The 23,430-nt window shown below is 43.5% G+C and overlaps 2 protein-coding genes across 2 annotated transcripts; both read right to left on the bottom strand.

Annotated features, from left to right (window-relative positions):
- Window positions 1-428: 428 nt before the first annotated feature.
- On the bottom strand, window positions 429-6,972 carry rlim (ring finger protein, LIM domain interacting). Its single transcript, XM_071524936.1, has 4 exons — window positions 6,838-6,972; window positions 5,216-5,435; window positions 4,265-4,369; window positions 429-4,179 (listed from the first exon to the last, which is right to left on the bottom strand). Exons 2-4 carry the CDS (start codon window positions 5,382-5,384, stop codon window positions 2,516-2,518), a joined length of 1,938 nt encoding a protein of 645 aa, XP_071381037.1. The 5' UTR covers window positions 5,385-5,435; window positions 6,838-6,972; the 3' UTR covers window positions 429-2,515.
- A 6,947-nt stretch (window positions 6,973-13,919) lies between these two features.
- nexmifb (neurite extension and migration factor b) lies at window positions 13,920-23,034 on the bottom strand. The gene is made up of 2 exons (XM_071525491.1): window positions 22,953-23,034; window positions 13,920-18,142 (listed from the first exon to the last, which is right to left on the bottom strand). The coding sequence occupies exons 1-2, from the start codon at window positions 23,032-23,034 to the stop codon at window positions 13,920-13,922; spliced, it is 4,305 nt and encodes a 1,434-aa protein (XP_071381592.1).
- Window positions 23,035-23,430: the final 396 nt, after the last annotated feature.

The raw sequence follows: 23,430 nt of genomic DNA, 5'->3' as shown, positions 1-23,430 counted from the left end.
AGTAATAACTTCCCTTCCCACCATTACCGTCCATGACTTTCGTTATGCATATGGACCATAAATCATGTAAAGCAGTGTGATCTTTGATCTACCGATAACACTGGTGGTAAAAAAATAAAAATAAATAAATAAATAACTTCAACCATCTTTCAGCGGCTGAAGTCAACCTCCTCTTACTCAACAGTATCAACAGCCTCATAGAATTCAACATCTTTAGAATTTGCTATAGAGGAGCATGAATTAAATAAAAAATAAATAAATAAAAAAAATCCCTAATTATCATATTAACTGAAAAAGTATACTGCACAGTAATTGAGTGTTCATAGGGAAATTAGTTCAGCTATAAACTTCGCCTGTTAGAATGTAGGGCAAAACTTAATGCAAAATAAAACAGTCCTCTTAATTATAACACACCACGGTGAGGGTATGAAATGCATGCCTACAATGCATTTTGTAGCATAACAACTTGTTTAATTCAGAAAAGCAGTTAGTTGGAAGTGAGTAATACCCAGTCAACATACTGCACTGGGTCATGGAACAAGGCCAGAAGCACGGCCAAAAGGATAAAATACATTTCATTTACAAGTGTATGGTATGCAACAATGACAACTTCTAGCATTCAAACCTTTATATCCCACAAAGGGAAGTAATAATCGTGGCAAAGACATCAAACTGTGAAACCAACAACATGACAGGATGGCATGAGACTGGTGGCCTCATCTTCCTTTAGCCAGTGTTCCTTTCCACCCATAGTGCTATCAAAACCTACAGAACTTCTGAATAAAAGAAAATAAGCTTCAACACACTTTAAAAATTAACAAGTCTTCATTTAAGAGAGATTTTAACAGTCTACAACAGTTTAAGAATAATATACACATTTATATCATGGTTTGTATTTCCCTACTTTCAGGTTCGCATTTTAATGTATTGCACACTGACATTCCAGATATGAAGCATTTACTCATGGAGGCAGGAGGAGGGCGCAGTGGGCGAGCATCTTGACCATCTACTGGAGTCTCATTTACTGAGACGAGGACAAAGACATAATTATTTCAGACTTGGTAAAATGTCTGACACTAAAACCTTTGGATCAATAATGAAAGGTATGACTGGTACGCTGAGGTGGACCTAAATCCAACATCTGAAGAACTATTCTAGCTTGATCTGCATTTCATTTCTGGTATGGACACACCGATACCACTCAATGCCGATGCCAGGTCAGACTACTCAATTTATCAGTCGATAATTTAAACCAATCCATTACTTTAACGGAATAATAAAGAATTAGACCAGTACATTACGGATGACAGGACAAAATGATTGAGAGATCATTCGTTCTTCTACATTCAAGACAGCAAACATCATTTTGTGTGTGAAAAAAGAAGAAAATGCCACTATGCTTTAACCTCTGACATGTTACTCATGCCTGTTAGTATGGGATTTTAGTAGTGGGGAAACTCTCAAATGCCCACACTTTACTTTAACCTGGTATCAACCCAATATCTAATGCCAGTATTGGGACATCCGTAATTTTGTGTATGAACAGAGCTCAATCATTTTTAATGATAATGAAAATAAAGATGCAATATGATTCCAAAATAAACTTAAGCATTCCAAAAGTAATCTTAGTTGCATCTATCTTTTCCCTAAAGCCTGTACAACATTCTACATTTTAAATTTAAAACAATTCAGCAAGCTTTGACATTTTTCACAGTCCATGCCACTCCAAAATAGCTTGTTTCTTTCAGGTGAACAAAGAAGGGAAAGTATGAGTCACATTGTAAATGGCAACCCACTTTCAGTCTTATGTCCTTTTGGCATCACCATCTCCAAATAAATCTGCTGAGTGTTTGTAGATACCACCTGCATGTTTAACTCCAAACCTTGGGATGCTCCGATTGAGAATTTTTCTGGCCAATACAATCCTGATCTTCATAAAAGATCAGCCATAACAATTCAATACCAACTTATTGATAAAAAAAGTATTTACCTTAGGAGTTGTGTAAAACAGAAACAATAGCTAATACTTTGAACTGATGTGAATAAATAAGAGATCTGTACCGATACCCACCTTATACTAAGGCGCATATTGGAGCTAATATAAAACAGGGAATTCTCTGTAATGGGACACAGGTCAGCGGAGCCGAGTTTATGCGCCTGGCTTGGTGCAATGAAACAAATTGCTTGGTCACTAAGGGTTGATGCAAACAGCATGCGTTGTTTGTTTCTAACATTGGACTGTAATATCACAGTAGGCCAATCACAACTGTCTTAATAGAGAGTGAATATCTGCCAATGCCAATGTGTGGAGCACCCCAAATCAAACCCGTAACTGCATTATGATAAAACTCACAAATGGTATGAGGGAAAATAAACTTCATCAACAGTGGAGATAGATGTCCTAACCACTTCTCATGGGCTTGAGGTATTAGATACCACAGTTAGATTGAGAGAAAGGCCTGCTGTCTGCCATGAGTGCCATAGCCAGCTGTGTATGCCCTTCCCATTCCTGGCGCTACACCACACTCTCTCGGTTGGCAGATACCAGGACAGCCCTACGGCAGATGGGGCAGGTGGAGTTTTCGGACAGCCAGCGGTCGATGCAGTGCACGTGGTACTCATGAGAGCAGGGCAGCTTCCGTAACTTGTTACCTTCTGCATACTCTGTTATGCAGACACTGCAAGTCTTCAAGGCGTCACTCTCTCCGAAGTTGCGCATGGAGAGGTTGTCAATCTGCTCTTTTGTCAGCCCTTGGGGCTGGTCCTCGTCATCATCGTTGAGGAGGAAGAAGTGGGCAAGCCGGAGGAAGGGCAGTGAGCTGGGCTCCTCTAGGCTGATGGGTGGTCTAGGTCGAGCCCTGCCACCAGTGGCAGCTGGACCAGTGGCAAGACCCTCCTCCAAATCCCTCTCAACTGTCCTTGCTCTGCCTCCAGCTGTCACAGATGGCTCATCAACTGCAGCAGCAGCGGCGGCGGCTGCGGCAGCAGCAGCAGCAGCAGCATCTGGGTTGTTGAGGGCTTCGGCCAGATCCGCAGGTGTGTTGGCTCCGCGGTTTGAATCTGAAGAATCAGAGTCCGAGTCCATGAGGTAGCTGAGCTCACCAAAGCCTGTCATGATCTGTCGAATCATAGACTGCAGCGCCATTGAGGTTGCCTCCCCTAGACCCGCATCAGAGATCCTCCGGATAGGGATGCGGATGGTGCTGACGTAGGTCCTCACACCAGCGCGCTCTGAGCGTGAGAAGGTCCTGCGAAAGCCACCACGCTCACTCTCGTAAAGAAAGGTGTTGTTTGAGTTCTGGGAGCGTGAACGGGTACGATTCGCGATGCTGTCCCTCTGGCGATATTCGCCAGGACGCACACGACGCACCTGTAGATCGAGCATGATGGTAGGGGGACGGCGGCCAGCTGCCCCGCCTTCCCCACCTGCGGCTTCTCCTTCCTGAGATCCTGTGTTCTGGGCCTCTGGGGCTGACCCTGTTCCAGCCCTGGATGGTTGGGCATCATAGTCAGCAGTGCTTTGCCTGGAAAGAACATGTTGTCGAGTCCTGGAACTGCCCTCCACTGGGGGCACAGGGGGAGAGTTAGCAGGAGGGCTAGGGCCATGAGAGCGGTGGGTATGACGGGGATTAGGGAGACCATCCAGCCGATCCAAGTTGAGAGGGGAGCGGCTCCGGGCTGTACGGGCCCTGGTCCTACGTGGTTCTGGACTACGGCTGCGGGCTCTCCTCTGTCCTCTACGTGGTGCAGGAGAAACTGGGGGTTGGACCACCAGGTTAGCAGGTGAGCTGGGGGGTTCTGCTTGCACCTCCTGTGAAACAACCTCTTCTAATTCAGGCTCTGGCTCCACTATGACAGCCAGCTCCTCTACAACTGGTTCTTCCACCACTTCTTCTGTCTCCATAGGGACCTGCGGCTCAGCATCTGGAATCACTGCTGGAGCCTCTGGAGCCTCCTGCTCCCCCTCGACAACTCCCTGCTGTTCAGCCAAGTTGCGGTTCACGTTGATTTCCAGGCTGAAGCGAAAGTCTCCACTGTTGGGGTTGGTCTGGCTTACTGCCCGCCACGACTGGTTACCACGATGACCAGTTCTAGTTGTGTTGCCTGTGCGCCTCACTGTGTTCAGCCAGTCCAGGAGACTATCCCCATTGGCAGGATCCTCTGAGCCTTCTGCTGGTTCTGAAGATAGACAGAGTTAGGGGGTGAAAAAGTATATGTGGATTTAACACCAAATAACTTGTTGGGAGAAAATTGAGAAACTTACCGCCTGTTCCTTCTCCACTCTCAGTACTGGGGTTGCTGTTCTGCTGTTCTGGGCCATCTTTGATTTGCTGAAGTCGACTCAACAGCTCATCCTCTGTTATCTCACCTAAAGTATATATATTTATAAAAAAAAAAACAAAAAAAAAACAATGTATTATTAAAAAGAGTACTACATCTTTGGAAGTCCAGGTTTTCCTTTCCTGAGGATTAACAAAAGATTCATTCACTTCATCTTTTCCAGCCTGATCACCAACATGAAGCTGTGACAAAGACATGGTGGGTCACCAGGAGGAAAAATTAAATGCACATAGAGAGGAGGCCTCAGCCGGTGGACACACTTCTCAACAGCTATCTAGCAGGTAGAGAATTTAGGAGAAAAAAACTGACTGGTTGTTTTTGTACTGTATTGGCCCATAGAGCTGTTTGGTCTCCTTTGAACACAGCAACAGGACAATACCGAAAACCACCAGACTTACCAGGACACGCCACTGTCTACTGAATGCCCCCTCCTTGCAGTATGCTCCGCTAAAGGATGCTCCAAACTTACATTCCCCCTCCCACTGTCCTGGGACAGGGACAGAAACGGATTGAGCGACTTAAATAGTCCGCAGACCATTTCATTTCCAGCATAGTGACAAAACTTGAAAATCCAGGGGTGGCTACCTTAGCTAAAATTCAAGACTAGACGTTCTATTGAAGTGGGCAAGTAGGAGATGTGTAAAGGTGGAGGAGGAAAGAAACTTTTTTTCCATTTTATTGGTCATAGAATAAGCAATAATACACATCCGACTGACCAAAAAAAAATCACAACTAAATTTTTAACAGAGGCAAATCTGTGAACTGGTCCAGGGCACCTGATGGCCTTTTGAGTGTGCTTAGTTTGCTTGAAATACAGATATGTCAAAGTTTTGTCAGTCACATTATCGTCATTAGGTGGTCATGGGTTTATTACCTGGGGTGCCCAAAAGATTGTTGTCTCTCATCAGGCGATAGTCCTCATCACTAAGATTGTTGACAAACTGGTAGAAGGCCTCCTCCCTGTCCAGCCGGTCCAGCTGCCTTCTGCGCTGCGACTCTGACTGGTCACTGCCACTTTGCTCTAAGCTGTCAGACCCCTCCATTGATGCTGAAGGGAGAGCAGTTGAGGAATATTCTCCACCAAGATCCAGTTGCTGCAGCAAAAAATGAAAAACAGGATTGACCAGCTGCACCTTTAATGAATAGACAGACATGATGAGTTTGCTGACCCTAACAGACTGGGAGTACTCACGTATCCCTACATCCTTCACTAATCAATCACACGCTGACTGCTGTTTAACATTTGTTCTATGTGCAACACCTTTCCAAAAACCAAGGCAATGTGAAAGCCTCTTAACATTATAGATTAAGAATGAGGTCACATAACAAGCTTTCACTACCAAAGGTATTCGAGAATGCTAGAGGAAAGCCTCTGAGAACTATAACACCTTAATCTATTTCCACTGAGCTCTGCTAAATTTGAGTGTGATGGCCTTGTGAGCGTATTCCCGTCAGCCAGAGAACTAGCTGCCAAGGGAAAACTCTGGTCAAAATATTGTATCCATGACGCGCCCACAATAAAATACGATGGGGAATATCCACCAGTAGCTGGCCAAATGTAAGGATGATTATAGGCCTAACATTTACACTTAAGTTTACGTTCACAGGTTACACAGCCAAGTGACATGCTAACATTAGCGTAACACTAGCCAAGGCTTTACGTTTAGTGTATAACGCTAACACCGAACGTATGGTTTCCCTAACCAGGTTGAAAACGTGTAAGTTAGCTACCTAGTTATAATTTGGTGCAAACAGTATGTCGAGTGGTCGTTTATCAGTTTAAAAGTCCTGTGTAAAAGCAATAGGTTTGTCAAAGTCGAGAAAAACAAAATGGCATCACCTAGCCGGCTATTAGCATGCTAACACGGTTGCTAACCTTAACAACATCAGCTAACGCGTTAGCAACTTAAAGGTACGCTAGCTAACAGGAAGACTCAATGCTACATAAACAACATCTCAGGGCCGTTTTAGCTAAACATAAATGTAGGTAGTGTTGCCGGTAGCGAGTATGACAGCATTAGTTCCCCCAAATTAGAGAAAAAACTTCGACAGATGACAGAATAGCCGGTTATGTTGGACCAGCATTTAATATAGTAAGCCACCACGCTAACTAGCCAAGTGGCTAAACTGGCTTCAGCGAATTAACCAACAGGCTATCTAACGTTGGCTAACGCTAGCTGATAACTTCTTGACAAGTGCCCTCAGTAACGTTACATCAATAGGTTCAACATTTATCTGATACCAATCTCCGTGATATTTACAAGCATTAGGTGAACTGAACATCTGTCCTATTTAACGTTACGGTAAGATTATATAAAACACAAGGGTTTCGTAAAAACACCTAAAAAATAGTAAGCTACCGTTAGCTAGCTAAGTGAGCGACGTCAACTAATGACGTTGATGACCGCTACCTAGCTAGTGAAAACAAGCTAGCTAGTGAGAATTTAGGCAGTCAAAAAGAAAATACAATCCATAACTACATCACTCTAACGTTACCTGTTGGATTTTCTTATCGGTTAGGTGATCGTATTGTCAAGTTGTTCTTCTGAAATCCTCCGAAATTCGCTTCAATATTTTAATGCGATCTCAGGATTCCATTTTCTATCTTTGGGGTAGCTACAATGATCTTCCGGAAACTGGGGGAGAGCATGAGTAAGGAAAAGGATGTTTGTTTTGGATGGTGTGCCGCTGTTTGGCTGTAGCGTCATGATGCGGTGATAAGTGAAAGTACTGCTGGCCTCTGTTTTCTACTGCTTGTAGACAAAACTAATATTTTATTGGTTTATTGGTAAAATTATTTAAAATCACCTTTCCGCCCATTTCCGTCATTGCGCCTCTGTAGTATTGTCATGTGTCTATTTTTTTAACGTGATATACAGCTATTGCTAGTGTGTACTTTGTATCAACAGTTCCTGTCAATAATTATTATTGATCATCAGTAATTATTCAGTTTATTTCATTCTAGAACACAAAATGGTGTCTGTGAGTAGCGACTCGGGAAAATTAATTTTCTCTCTACAGAAATTTAGGCCTAGTTACTAGCCAAGTAGCCAATACTATTTATGAAAGAGGATGCCTATATTTTAGAGTACATATATATACATATATATGGATGTAGGCAGACACAGTGCCTTCAAAAAGCATTTAAACCCCTTTCCAGATTTTTTGGTGTTAGAGCCTGAACTCAAAATGGATTAAATTAGGATTTTAATATTGATCTACACATAATAACACATAATGTCAAAGTGGATTTATTTTAGTTGCATTTCCTTTTTACAAATTAATTAAAAATGAAAAGCTGAAATGTTTTGAGTCATTAAACATTCAGCAGTGATGCTCCAAATTGATTCCTAAGATGTTTCTACGCACACATTTGTCTATATGAAGTCTCACAGATAAGAGCAGAAACTCTACCATGAAATTCAAGGAAATGTCTGAAGGATTCAGAGACAGAGGCCCTTGGGGAGGATATAAAACAATTTCTAAAGTGTTGGGAGTTCACAAGTGCACATATATATATATATATATATATATATGGAACTTCCCAGACTCTTCCAAGAGCTGGTCCTGCAACCAAACTGAGCAACCTAACCCAAGGACAACAGTCAGCTTCTCAGTGGCAGGAGAGGCAGTAAGTATAGAGGGAACAATTGAATGGAGCCAAATTCTTGAGGATAACCTGCTTCAGAGACTTTAGATTGGGGCAAAGATTTATGTTCATACAGGCAAGTGACCCAAAACATACAGACAAATCAACTCAGGAATAGATTCAGAGCAAGAATTGAAATTCCTTGAGCGGCCCAGCCTGAGACTAGTCTTAAATTTTGTGGAATGGCTTGAAGGTAGCTGTTCACAGACACTCCCCATCGAACTTGATTGAGCTTGAGCGTATCTGCAAGGAATAATGGGAGAAATCTATATGTGCCAAGCTGATACATTTTCAAGAAGATTCAAAGCTGTAATCGTTGCCAAAGGTGATTCTACAAAGTATTGAGTCAGGGGGTTGGATACTTATACTTTTTTTCTGTATTTTATTTTCAATAAACTTGCAAAAACTTCTAAAAACATGTTTTCACTTTGTCATTACAGGATATTTTTTGTAGATTGTTGGCAAATCTTAATCCATTTTGAATTGAGGCTGCAATACCACAAAAAGTGGAAAAAGACAAAGGGATTGAAAACTTTCTCAAGGCACTGTATAAGGTACTTCTACAAAAACAACCATTCTTATGTAACATACTATATAGACATGTATGTAATTTCAATGTATGTCCACATATTAGATAGGAACCAATACGATAACACCAACTCCATCTGAAATACGGGACTTCATACAATACAACACTTCTACATGCAAGACATAACAAATGTTAATTTTTGAAATTGTGAATTTAAATATCTGCTTTTTGGGCTGCAATGACAAGCTTGGTACCCTGGTTTCAACAAAGGATGCTGCACTGAGAATCATTCATGATTATGTTTCACTTAATATCACGCAACATTTAATGATTAGCAATATGATGATCAAAGTAAATGTCATTAAAATGGTGGTAGAGTTGTTAGAAGAACGGTAGAACTGTTAGAGGAAGGTGGATTGCCACTGACATAGCTGAACCCATCAGAGGCCTGTAGCTGGCCCTTCACTCTTGAGTGGGTGGAGGACGGCCACCATTAATACAGCAGCATGCCAGTAGAGACCCATGGGTGACCCTTGGGCAGGGGCTGGTAGGCATCCACTAACGGGCCATTAGTAAACCAATGTGCAAAACACTAGTCAGCCCCCCATGGTTGCAGTTAATGGGCCACCTGCTCGGGATATTTGGGGTTTCTCCCCTTTTATACTGGGAATACACAGACACAGTATAAGTCTATTGGTCAATGGAGTTCTACTACTGCTCTAACCCTTAGAAAACTATGTTAAGACTTAGCAGCAGCGCTAGGCTATCTTATGTTAATGTGACACATCAGATAACTCTATGAAATAGTTGTATTTAAGTTTCTAATTCTAATAACTAATCTGCTGGGCAAACACCAAAAATAAATGAGTGTAATTCCTGTTAGGGTGAATCCTGGTCTTTCTAGGTTCTTTGCCTCCTTGTGATTTGACAGAATAACAGCTAAGCCTACAAGCCTACATTACGAAAAGTCTTCCAGAATAGTCATGCATTTTCTCTCAAAGTTGTTACTCTAAAGTCATCTCAGTAATGGCATGAAAAAAAAGCAAATACAATGGTCCTAATGAGAGAGCTGCTGAAGGCTGTCTAAGCAATGTGAGCACAGACTGACAAAACAACTAGGTTCTCATTTAATAACCACAGGTGTACCTGATCCATTGCATTAGACATTCCATCTTTTAATTTGCTTGCTCCCTTATCTGCTATGGGTGACTAAAGAACAAAAACAATGCTAATACCACCTGACAATTTTGGAGGGATACATCACAGGATCTGTTTATGGTCTGAGACAGTATCTCCAACTCCAATTAAGCATGCCAGAATGTGTTGCAGTGTGGACCACAGCAGCCCAGCTCAGAGTTATGGATGAGCAATCACTCTAGCAATGCCTGACCCTGAGTGCTAATTAGATATGACATTAAAATAACATGAGCCAAAGCCGGAGTTGTGCAGAAATTAAATGCCTTTTGTCTAGGAATCTTCCAATATAACAAATTGGGGTAGACTAATTGGAATTCTTTACTTATGGTTCTATTTACAGCTATACATTTTGCTATGGGAACAAATATAGAATATAGTGGATTAATCTGCGTTATTACTATTATTATAATGGCATAGTATAGTAAGATGTTACACTTTACAATGCGTTAGTCCAATCTCTTTTTTAACAAAGAGATGCACTACGTATGTTTTAATCCAAATAATTTATACAATTCTGGTCAGTATATTTAGATGTGACTAATCAAAGAATTCACCTTCTGCATATTCACCTTCAGTGAATGTGCTTTTGAATGGACTGAATAGGTTTACAGAGGAGAAGTTAACAGACTGTGGAGACTTTAATATTATTTACAATAATAAGTGGGTGGAAAAAACACAACCCAACTCTCTTCAGAAAGCAGCATTCAAAATCTTATTTTAATTTGTATATTTACTCCATAAACATTATTACAAAACTCAGCAAGTTACCAATATTACATTATCACCATACAGGCTTGATCACAAATATTTAAAACCTTTGCAACAGTTACAACAAAAACAAAAAACAAAATAATACTCAAATAATTTACATGAAAATCTATAAAACAGCAAATTGATCACAAATTAGATTTTTTTCCAAGTTTTCATTTTTTTCTTTGCTTATTTGTGTTTTGCACAGTAACACAACACTCTCACAACAAGATCATGGTCTTATTACAAAACTCCCAACAAAATGTAAATATTTCTAGTTTTCTGTTGATACTTTCATATTTTGGTTTTTAAAACCAGAAACTTGTCATTGTATATCCTTTCCACTGCCCATAGAGGCGCATAAAAGGTTACTCACACACACAAATACTTCACAGCACTTTCTAAGAAAAATATACACTTACAAAATATGTTACAAATTGGCACACAAAAAATATACAAGATTTTGTAGTGTCAAGAGTTCATTAAGATTCCTTCTGGTAACAACTCTAGACAGTATATATAAAGCTCGGTATTCTTTTAATGAAAAGAGCAAAAGTAATTCCAATCAATGTCAAAGAATCATGAAGTGAATACATCAAACATAACAATATAATATACATTCATAAAGAGGGTTAGGTACCTAATCTATTTTGCATTTCTTTTTTTGTTATCTCTGGGAAAACAAAAAACAATTGTCAGCTTTCTTAGCACCATTAACATGAGGCAGCTCAACAGTGGCACATTTTAAAAAGAAAAAAGAAAAAAAACAACAACTATGAACTCAGAGAAGTACATTCAATTTGACAATAGGCAGAAATGAGAGAAGGCAGACTAAATGGGCTTGTGGCCCATGTGGAGCTTCCCATCAGCAGCTTGTCTTGGTCCTAACCCTGATACACTGGAGAAAAGAAACAAAGGATCATGGCAGAGAGGAGAGAAAAAAGAGACAGAGAAAGATTGATTATGATTCTTGCCATATGCAAGCAATCAATTCCTATCACCTGTGCGTCAGAATTACCATATCCAGTGTGACAAGGCCTGTATTTAAATCAAGCTTCAATTTGTCGGCACATTTCCATGCAGTCTCACTTAATTACTGCTGTGTTTAAAACAGATATTTAATGTTCAAAACAGAGAGAAAGTGTAGGCCTACTGTGTGTATACATTTGTAAAGGAAATCTTCACACAACAACTAATTGAATGGGCTCCGTATTTCTCTTGAACTATTCTGAAGAATAAGCTATCTGTAGTGTATACTGTATGCACATTATGATGTAGAGCCGGCTGACGCACAGTGTGCTATTGTAATGATCATCCAATAAATGCCTCATGTCTTGCTGATTGTAAATTCATTTTGTGGTTTGCATAATGTGCATAATCCAGTGTTGTTAGGTGTGGTATGGTGAAATTAAGACGAACTTCCTTTTGTACATGAAATCAGGATAGTTTTGTGGTTTCCAGCAATTTACAACCGATTAGACTTGAATGCATGGTCCATTTTCAGATGGATTTCTGAATGTTCATTTCAGTGCAATGAGGCAGTGAAGGAGCCCAAAGACTGCAATTAATATAAATGGCCTGGGAGAAACTACTAATACACATTGCTTCTATTCATGTCCATATTTGGGCTTCCTTTTTCAAGAGACATGATTTTCTGCCAAAATATTGAACCATCCAAACTGAGATTACCATTAAAAAAATAATCTATATAAGAAAGTACCTCTAAAAGAACCATGATGAATTCAGAGATCATGTGAAAAATGTCATGATTAATATATAAAACCAAATAAACAAGTGGTGCAACTTATAAAGTATGGCTGTGTTAAGAAATAAGTAAACTACATGAGAATGGTTGAAAAAAATTCTAGTTCCGTTTAAATCACCATTTCAGGTAAAATACAGGAGTAAGATTCCCATGTGGAGCTAACGCAAAGACATGCTTTCCTTCATTTACAATATTACTGATTCCATTTGTATTGAAAACTGTTTTCACATTCACATTAAATCTAACGGCAGAGAATGTAATGTCCTAAGTCAATTCACAATTGATGCGTGCATCAGCATCTCTATGAGTAATAAATTGCCTTGAATTTCCGATACAAAAGAGCTATTCAGAGAGGCACAGCCCCGACTGACAAATAATTTCCTTGCTTACCCTCAAACATCTGCACTACACTCTCCTTGGTCCAGAGAAAGCCCGTTTGAACATCTCCTTTTTCATCTTCCTCCTCTACAGTAGCCTTCAGAGCAGATCTCCCCTTTGCCTCTCTTTTGTTGCTTCTCAGAGCCCGGCGATGTTGAGGTAAATTGAATTTGGCAAACAAAGTGGGGGGAACGAGGAGAATTCAGTCTTTCTGATTTGGTTTAGTGAGTGGTGCTGTACCACTGCCAGCTGTTGGTGCCTTTCATCAGAGAAGAGAGAAAAGTCCCAAATAAAGAATTCCTAGAGTGGCAAGTCTCTGTCAGGAGTCTCCAACCCGAGCAGCCAATATTCCAATGGATAGAAAAGAGGAACAGCCAATATTCACACATATATAAGAGGTCATTTACACAGCATTGTTACTTTTGGCACATTGATTTTAAGATTATAATTATCTTTTTTGCAAATATTGCATGTCCCTGTACAACAACATTGACAAAAATACTCTGAGGGTGGAGCTTTTATGAATTTGCAAGGCGTAAAAATGTAAATTTAGATAACCAGTTCCTCTAACTCCAGAAGAAAAAGAAACGCTTGATAAAAAGAAATGGGGAGTCATTCCGACTTTGAGGGAAAAAAAAAAATAAGACGTCTGATATGTCATCAATACAAAATGGTCCCATCTTGTGATAAAGATGTCTTGGGCTTAAATAGGGCTCATTATTTGTAGTTTTCCCTCTTGAAATGAGCCAGGCAGTGTATGAAGGACAGCAACAACAGGACATCCATATTCTGCATACAAAAACAGATGAGGAGGAGGGGTGCGTAGATGTCACTCAATGCATTTGTGTATATAGCTACATCTTTAGGGAAAAGGGGAATAAATACATAATTCAGGGCAGCTAGTTTCGCTGAGAAAATACAAAAACAAAGTTCCTCCAAAAGGCGACAGAACTGTTTTCAAGGCTTATTTTTTTTTTCAGACAAAAATAAAACTGAAACGACTATAAGAAGAACAAACAAAGCAGAAACAACAAAAGCAAGAAAAATGCAGCCATGGTCGTTTCAAATCTCAATCAAGCTTGACACAATCACTCAATAGGTAGTTTGCAAAGTACAAGAAGTTTATCATGCAGATATTAATTTCCTCTTCGGGGGGTTAAAAGGAAGTGGGGGGTAGTCAGGGGGAACGTAGTAGTCATGCAGCTCTGGCATAGCGTCAGTGTAGGTATGCTTGGGAGGGGGGGGGGGGGGGCTGAGCAGGTAGTGGGGGAAAGTGAGAAGGGGGTGCAACAGCAGCTGATAACAAAATATTACCTCAGTTTCTCAAAAGAGGTCATCAGTGCTATGTCCTTATTAGGGTCTCTCTCAGCTCGCTTCCCCTTCAGTGTCTCAATCCGAGGGAACTTTGCACTGGTCTTGTGGCGGTACAGCTTTTTGTGTGCAGGCCCAGGGTTAATAAAGTTGGGTTTATCAAACATGTTACAGCCCAGAGCTAGTTGAGGGAATAAGGGATGAGAGGGGTTGAATTTGGCCTGGTTTTTTCCTCCCTTTCCCCCCGCCTTTCTGCCTCTCCCAGCCCCTGTTAGCACAGCTCCTTTCTTCTTCAGGTCAGCCTCTGTGCCTGCCAAGATTTTGAGGGTCTTTAGGTTGAGGCTATTGGCCTCAGGGGGCATACAGGCCTCAGACATAGGGTTCCACAGTGGCTCAATGGAGGCCATCATGAACCTCTGGACCTCGGCCATGCCAGAGACAATGTTGGACAGAATGTTGGAGGGTTCCTCAAATTCTCTCTGGTCGTCCCCTACCAGACTGTTGCTCTCCGACCAGCCGGTGCCAGACCAGTCCCCAGTGCTGCTACTGTCAGTCAGGCCCGTACCACAACCACCTGCCTGGTTCTTTGCTGCCTTCCCCTCTAACATGGCCTTTATCTTTTTGGTGGAACGGGAGTTCTGTTTGGGGGCCTTGACCTTTTCTGACTTGGGAGCTCTGGGTGCCCGAACTTTCTTTGGGCCCTGTCCTGCAGCTGCCTGTTTGTAATTGCCTTTCCTCTTTGACTTGATGCTTTTCGCACCAGCCAACATCTCACCGGTCTGTTCATCAAAGTCTGTATCACCCAACTCCTTTTTATCTAAACATAAGCCTTCCTGACTGTTAAAGTTGTGCAGTGGAAATTGGCTGTCTTCCACTGTGTACGTGCCTACTGTGTGCTCTTGTTGCTGCATAACGTCACAGTTCCACTTTACCTCCCTACTGCAGTCCAGAGTCATATCATTCACGTCCTGGTATTCTCCAACATTCCCTGCCATCTTCATCTCACGCCCCACCACCTGAGGGGACAGGTTGGGGGTCTCAGGAGGGGAAAGCTCTGACAGTGATGAGTGTCTGAACTTGTCAGGGGTGAAGTTGGAGATATCTAGCAGGTCCGAGGACTCCCTGAGTGGGGTGAGGGCGTCCACACTCTGCTGAATCACCACTTTAGGACTGCAGTGAGCTAGGAAGCTGTCTCGGCCCTCCTCCTCGCCCTCACGCTCACAAGACTTGAGGCTGAGGGAGCTGTAATTGCTGGACGAGGCTGACAGAGAGCCCACTGAGTCATAGCTGATGAGCCTGCCATTGTCTGTGCACAGGGACCCTCTCTGGTATTGCACCTGGCCCTCCACACAGGCAGACTGACACACTTGCAGATCTGCCCCAGGCTGCAGCCCAGCCTCGGTCAGGTAGCTCTTCTCATAAAGCAGCCTGTCAGCCTCAGGGCTCAGCTGGCTGTAGTTAGACACTGGCAGGCTGTCATTCAGGGGCAAGGCAGCAGGGAAGTTGTTGGGTAAGATGGGCGTCTCGGGGGTCTCAGGCCCAAAGCTCTGGCTGTGACTGGCGCAGAGCTGTGGGTGCCACATCTGGGGGAAGCTGGGACAGTTTTGAGGAGACTGCTGGAGCTCGGACTCCGAGGGAGGAGAGAGGACGCAGCTCTGAGCGAGCTGCAGAGAAGAAAACTGTTTCTCCTCTAGGGAAAGCCCCAGAGGATACTGCTGCCTAGAGGGCTGCTGGGGGAAATAGGAGATAGCTGCTCCACCAGAGGAGTCTGTGGCATCTAACAGGGTCTGCAGGTAGCCCCCGGGGATGACAGGGACCCCCGCCTCCACCTCCTCTGTGGAGGGAGCTTTGTCAGTGGAGCAAGTGGAGGAAACAAAGGGGAATTTCTCCTCGGATGTGTGAGCGGTGGTGGTATTGTCAGAGAAATGGGGTCTGACTGTAGTTGAGCTAATGCCTGCCTCTCCTAACCCAGCAGTAGGGTCCTCAATCTGTGCCGCAGCGACACAGGCATCCGTTTCATTTGTCACGCTCCTCCCCTCCTCTCCTTCTGCCTCTTTCATTTTCTTGCTCCTCAGCCTGGCTTCGCTTTTGAATTTCCTTATCCTGACTGTTTTATTTCCTCCCAATCTCCTCCCCTCCCTCTCCTCCCTCTCCTGGGAGCGGCTCTTGGCTGTGACTGTGTGCGTGATGGAGTTTGAGTCTAATGTGACTGGGAGGCCCGGGGCTGCTATTATTCCTCCTACCATGGGGGTGGCCTCCTCTTTAGTGACACCTCCCTGGACCTGATCAGAGAGAGGAGAGCCCTGTGCCGTTGCTGATTGCTCCACAGTGTGAATCCTCTGAACCTTAAGCCTGTTTGCAATCTTGTATTTCCTTTTGGGATGACTAGAATTAAAGGGGCGATGATGGCGTCCGTTTAGATGAAAACCGCGTTGTCGTTTATCTCTGGCAGCCAGCTTAAGCTGCTCCTCTCTCTCTCTTTGCCTCTCCTGCCAGAAATCCTTCAGAGGAGCCAGCGTCTCATATTTGCTCACTGCGTCGGCGTTTAAGCTCACAGTAGCTTCGACAGGGTCCAACTTCCCCAGTTTTACTGACATGTGTCTCTCTCCTTTGAACCTGTTGATGATGATGTACTTGATGACCACGGGTGGCTCCTTACGACAGGATTTCCGACGTTTCTTGGGGCACCAGTCTACATCCTCCTCCTCTTTCTGACCAGCGGGAACTTTCTCTTTTTTCTCTGCATTCCTCTCACTCTCAATGGAGTCAACGTCATATAGGTAGTCATCACTGTATCGGACCTTCCTCTTGGAGCGCAAGCCGTAGTTGAGAGGGTTGGAGGGGCTGAGGAATCTCCTGGAGTGGCCCTTCTTCAGCTTGCCCTCCTGCAGGGTGTCTGAGGAGGAGCCAGTGCAGGAGCTGTCATCACTGTATTCACCTGACTCCTCAGTGGAATTGAAGTCCATTAGGTAGCTGACTTTGGGAGTGGACATGGGTGAGCCTTGGGAGCCATCAAGGGGGCTCCCGCCACTGCAGTCCCCTGCCTTTCCCTCCTGTTCTGTCCCCAGGATAAGCTCGTCGGTTTTGGGCTGGAGCTCTTCGGCACCCCTCCTCAAGACCCCTCCTCCCTCCTCTTTCTTGGCACAGTTGGACAGGACACTAGGAAAGAAGTTGAACTGGGTCTCCTCCTGGAGCACATTAGTCTTTTCCCTCATGTTGTCCTGGAAGGACTCGTAACGAATCTTCAGGGAGCAAACGTCGCTGCTCAAAGTAGAGTCATCATCTTCATCATCAAACAGATTGTCAACGTCCTCCTCAGAGAAGAGGTTGACTGATAGTTCATTCTTAGAACACAGGTCCAGCAGCTCCATCTTGCTCTCGCTGATGAAGGACTCAAAGTAGCCCCAGTCCTGACCGGCATTAGCCAGCAGAACCTCCTCCCCGCTCACCTTGTCCAGCAACAGCCCCTCGTACAGGTTCTTAGCCGTTGCATCATCCTCTGGGTCATCACAGTCCTCTGTCGTTTTGTCCCCATCCGCTCTCTTCCCCTCACCTGGGGCTTTAGGAAGAGGGAAGCTAAGCAGCTGGTCAGAGAGGAGCTGCTCTCCATAGTGACTCACTGCCTCCCCAGCATGGCTCAGGCACTGGATGCTGATGTTGTTGATGTCAGAGAAGTCCTCTCGGCCCACGTCCCCTATCCTCACACTTAGCCCAGTGTCTGTGTCAGGGTTGGTGGTAGGGTCATGGGGCGGGTTGTGGATGGAGTTAGGGTCGGTAGCATCGCGGGTCTCGATGAAGCAGCCGAGGCAGGTGCGACTAGGCTGAAGAAGACACTCTTCTGTCAGGGCAGACACAGTGCCAGGCTCCATCATTGTAGCTGACAGAGGGAGGGCGATGGGCAGTGGAAGGGGGGTCTTGTGGGCGTCTCCCGTCGAGCCCCAGGAGCTTGCAACTGGGGTAGGAAGTGAGGTGGGGGTGGGAGTGCTGTGAAGGTGGGGGACTATAGCTGGGGCCTCATGGGCGGCAGGGCAGGGGGCCACAGTCAGGCCCAGAGAGGCGTCAGTGCCAAGGGGCAGGGGGAGGGACGGTGGCGTAGGCGTGGTCCTCTGGTGCGTCGGGCAGGCCCTCTGCAAAGTCTCTGCGGTGGGAGGAGGCGAGGATGGAGGAAGAGCAGCATCAACGAGTCCGCGCAGCCTCAGATCTCCGCTCTGCTCACATACCCCTGGAGGATTAAAACAAAAGGTTTCAGTTCTTTCAACTCTTTGAACTGTAAATATGTCTAAAGTTAAATTACATTGTTTTTTGTTCTGTAGTTACACTGACATTTCTTCTCAGCTGGCAAAATGTAATTAGTGTCAATTAACCCCCTAGAGCTGAAAATGTCATTTTGTTATGCCAGCCTTAAACATTAAATTCAGTTTTGGTGATAGATTCAAAGAGTTATTAGCTATGTCAAGTAATGACAATTTCTCGCTTATTTTTCTCGCTTGACTAAATGTTCAAAAGTAGAGTTCTAGAATAGGCCAGGAGTAACACCACTGTACAAAATTTCTTGAGTATATAGAATACATACAATAGATTCAGGAATGGGGTCACCTATTTGGGTAATCTCATGTTGAGTACGCCTTTTAAGAATTTGTAAACAATTCTAGTGTAAGTGAAAGGGATATAAAACCATTACTCTCAAATTGAACATCCAAGTCATTCCATATATTTTGATAGCTGTAGTAATTGTAACTATATGTGACATATTTTTATTCATAAAAAAGAAGTTAGTTAGAGATGCACTACTTCACAGAAACAATATGTATTAATTGGTAAAACACTGATCTATGGTATTAAGTGTCTTCCTTTATGAACCAAAGAACATTATATGAAATAAAATGTTGTGTCGTGTTCTTGTTTTACTCCTCCCTCCTTTTAACGTGTCATTTGTGTACAAGCAGGTCCAACCTAGTTCCTAAGTAACAGGATAACACAAAATTACCAAGATTGGCAGCAACAATGGCAGTAATGACTAAATTGAAAGTAGGTTTTGCTGATTTTCTACAGGTCGATTGTGACAATGTCTTAATCAGTTGAAGAGATCCATCTGATGAGTAACAATCAAAACCCACAGAAGCTGGCTTGCAGCAGCAGGCAGATAGCTTTGTTTGCTCTGCATAATTAGATGACAGCAGCGGAGGCAGGTACGTACACATGGGACACGACAGGCCCATATGTTGGAGACTGTATAACCAATATCATCTACACCTGCCTCCCTCCACACTCCAAAGCTGCTGCCTCACACATATTCTTTAAGACCATGCCAGAAAAAAAAAAAAACAGAGTAATATACCACAACAATTAGTGCATTCACAGAGGTTAACTAGCACCGCCCCCCATTTTAGAATGGATGCGCCTGATCATTGTTGGGGTAGTGATAACCGCTCGAGGGGAGGGCTGCTTAAACAGTATTCAACATGGCTGCATCGGTAGAGTGAGTAAATCTTTGAATATGGATATGATTTGAGAGTGATTTAACGAGGTAATGAAATTTCCGAGAGCAGGTCCCTATGGGTCTGCGGCCTGCAGACACATCGAAGCAGCCAGAACGCCTACTAACAGCATACAACTGCGCTACTGTCATACTTAATGAAGAAAACCTCAGGAGAAATAAGCATCTTCTCTCCTCCTCTCAAACTCAGAAAACTGTTATAGCAGCAACTTCTCAGAAGCTGCAGAAGCGTCACAGCGAGGCGTTTGCCATCGGTTCACTTCAATCTGTGAGCCACGGTGGCCACACAGCCAAAAGCACGTTATTGACACATGTTCTCCATGGAGAGAGTCACAAGGACAGATAATCTCTTTTTTCCACTCAACAAGCATATTCCATTTAGTATTGCTTTCTGGGACACATTCCACTACATGTTACTTTGTGAAAAATGAAAAGAATAGGGCGAATATTCACTTGTTTTTCCCAGGCATGGACAAATCCAATTGGATTTATTTGGAAGTGTGTGGAAAAAGTGCCAGTACTTTGGAATCTACCAAATAAGTCTTCAACACTTGGAGACAATGCAAATATAAAGAAATGATCTCTTTCATCAGTCCTACACAGAAGCAAAGCTACAGAAAGAGGCAAATTTCAAAAAGGGAGAAATCAACTTCCTTTATCCCCCGGTGCTTCTATAAAACCTGAGCTGTCACCTAATATTGCCAAAAGATTGTTCAAAATTGCTGTGAAACATTAAACTCATATTGAGAAATGTTTCCTCAGGGTTTATAATGGATTAACAATCTACCCTATCCAATGTGTGTGTGCATGTTTTTTTCTGATGTGTGTGTGCGCGCGTGTGTGGATGCATGCGTACATGTGTGTGTGTCTGTGTATGAGAGGGAGAGTGATAGAGTGTGAGTATTGGCTTGGGGGTATAGTGTTATCGAGAGGCCATCTGTCTCCAGCTGGACCATTAGCTCTTCAGCTGTTCAGAATGTGCCACAGATCAGTCAGTCAGACAGGTACACACACACGCACACACACACACACACACACACACACACACACACACAGACACACACACATGATCTCACAGCAATGACTGAGGCTGACAAATCGAGTTTGACATTAGAGGTCAAAGGGGGAAAAGCAGCCTCATCTTCACTGATATGGCGCAGCATAATGTCACTACTGCATCTAACCTGGCAAACATAAACAAGATAAACATACAAAATGCTCACTGCTGCCAGTTTTCAATATCTACAGAGGGAACAACTCGTATCCTAATAAACCACAAGCTACGCACATTCTGAGATCATTCTAATGCAGTTGTAGTTTTGTAATTGTGTTATTGGGAGAAGCGCTATTTGAATACGGGCTGAGGCTGGATGTGACACAGCTCATGCAATCTGGCATGGACATCCACCAGTGAGCATATGGAAGGACCCTGGCTGCTGGCAGGTGGTGGTGATCTTCTGATCCCCGGCCCTGCCAAGCTCAGCCATGCTAGACAGCCTGACCACCGCCAAACTAGACCAGACCGGACCAGACCAGACCAGCTAGCGCTCTGAGCTGCACTCGCTCTCCTCTATCTGCAGTCTTTCTAACCGTGATGTGAAGAGCTCCATCCACCTGAGGTAAACCCGAGTCTGCCATGTGCCAGGCGGCTCTGTGGGGAAACAAGCCCACACTGAGGGACATGAACATGGACATGAGGAGAGAGACAAGTTGGCGGCTGTGGCCTCATCTATTAGTGTGTCAGATGCCACACACGCACACATAGGCGCACGCGCACAAACAGCTACACACACACTCCCTTGCACAACACATTATTTCCTCCTCTCACAATACACACACACTGACAGTATCAATAAGAGTAATTATAACACTCATGAGATTTCTATATGAGAACCATCTGTCATTGACATTAAAATGCATCAAATTCATACTTCCATTACCATTCAATAGCCATTACCAATACAAATAGCTCAAATATCACAATACGAAGTATAATCTAAAACAAAATAGCTGACTTGGCCTTTTCCTCCTTTTAATGGCTTTTTGAAATCCCTCCTCCTTCCCATCCCCCTTCCCATTCCCTTCTTCCTCCCCTTTTTGCACGCTATCTCCGTCCCTCCCAACTTCCCTGGTCCTTATCCCTGTTATATGGAGGCTTTTACATTTGTAAAGTGTCGAGCTAGCCGTTCTGCAGCTCAGCCACCCGGGGCGTTCACTCATCCAGCTGGTAGGCCAGCTACAGAAGCTGCTCGCTACCTACTGCTCCATCTTCACTATATGACATTTTGTGAATGGTGGAGGGAAATCAATCCAGCCAGTACAGGATGTTCATAATAAGTGGTGAGTAACTGCAGCATGATTCATGGCCATCCTCCTCAGAGAGCTGCCCTATTCCTGCTCAATGGAGCCGCTTTCACCCTTCCCTCTCTCTCTCTTTTTCCTACTCTCAGTCTCTCTCTCTCTCCCTCTCTCTATCTGTCTCTCTCTCTCTCTCTCTCTCTCTCTCTCTCTCTCTCTCTCTCTCTCTCTCTCTTTCTCTCAGTACCTCTCAATGCAGAGGCTAGCGCTGGGGATAATCTGTGTGATTCTGACAGTGGGGGCCAGTCAGCCCCCGCTTAGCCTGACCAGGGCTGAAATACTAAGATAAACCCCATCTGAGGCCCGCTGGTGCCGGGCACAGAGAGAGTCTGTGGCTGGGGAGAGGTGGACTATAGGGGGCAGCAGGTAGAGGCTGAATGAATCTCGGAAAAGTGCACATCATCCCTGAGACCAGTGACAGGCCGGGGCACACAGGCAGGGGCACACTGAATTCACATGAATAATCAGATTCTATCAACAGTTTGTTATATCTTTGAAACGTCATAGATAAATTTCGTAGCATGGTTCATATGTAATAGAATAGAAAGAGAAGCAGCCAGGGAAACCAAAAAAAAATATCATGCCATATAAATAGCATAGGGTACACACAGACCCATTTTGCCTAAACTGATGAATGTGAGTGGAGGTGAGAGAATTAACGGCTGCACCTTCTTTGACTGCATGAGGAAAGGCAGATGTCATATTTCTGAGTTGTGCAACAATTGGTAGAAAGGATTAACAATAGCTTAAAAAGCTTCATTTAATGTGTCTTTTTCTCATTTTCGCTTTAAAAAGACAGGATGTGTTTCACGTTCCCCGTACCTCGTCAAAGAGCTTAAAACTGAGAAGAAGAAAAAAAAACTGATTCCAGAAAGCCAATTCCATGGTATTTGGTATTAGCAATTGTCTTTTTAAAAATTTCAAGGCTTTGTGAAACCATTTTCATTAGGCTTTCATTTATTCTAACGAATGCTGAATAATTCCTGCGAAAATTAAGTTTCTTTTCTTAGGTCAACAACAAAGTGTCTCTAACTGTTCAAAGCAAATCTTGATAGAATTAAAGGGAAGAATTTCAGTTGCCATGTTTCATGTGTATTTCTATGTTGAAAAGAAATGATATCCAGTGGCTATAATGTTGGAGAGGCAGAGAGTTGAGGAGAATGTCAAATGTTTTCACCTGTGTTCTCCGCTGCATTTGCATTCTCCGGTTCCGAAGTCTTCACGGTCAATGTGAGACTGCTGTCTGTTAACGCATCCATCAATACGGCTCAACGCTGCACCTCCTACACATCATTTTGACTGCCCCACCTGTTGAACACGAGAGAGAGAGAGAGAGAGAGAGAGGGAGAGGGAGAGAGAGAGAGAGAGAGAGAGAGAGAGGTGAGTATGAAGGGAATCATTAACATGTGACTGCCATGTGTCTGAACAACATTTACAACAATACAGTACATTTCATTAGAACAAAGATAGTGACTCTAGCCTAGACGCAAACACAAACTCGCAGTAATCCAAGAAAGCTCAAAACATGATAGAGACATCAAAGAGGCCCCTGGGGTAGCAAACAATCACTCATTTCTACTCTAATTGTATCACAGATTCTCATCTAAGATTAATTTCAACTCTGCCAACCAAGAAAGTACACAAAGAATCACAGC

This window comes from Centroberyx affinis, unplaced genomic scaffold, assembly GCF_046629955.1.
Source record: "Centroberyx affinis isolate AG114_WGS23_722 - 3 ecotype Tasmania unplaced genomic scaffold, CSIRO-AGI_Caff_v1 ptg000108l_1, whole genome shotgun sequence".
In the NCBI taxonomy this organism is placed as follows: Eukaryota; Metazoa; Chordata; class Actinopteri; order Beryciformes; family Berycidae; genus Centroberyx; species Centroberyx affinis.
Note: the sequence above shows the minus strand (reverse complement) of the source record. Positions and strands in the feature narration are given on the sequence as shown.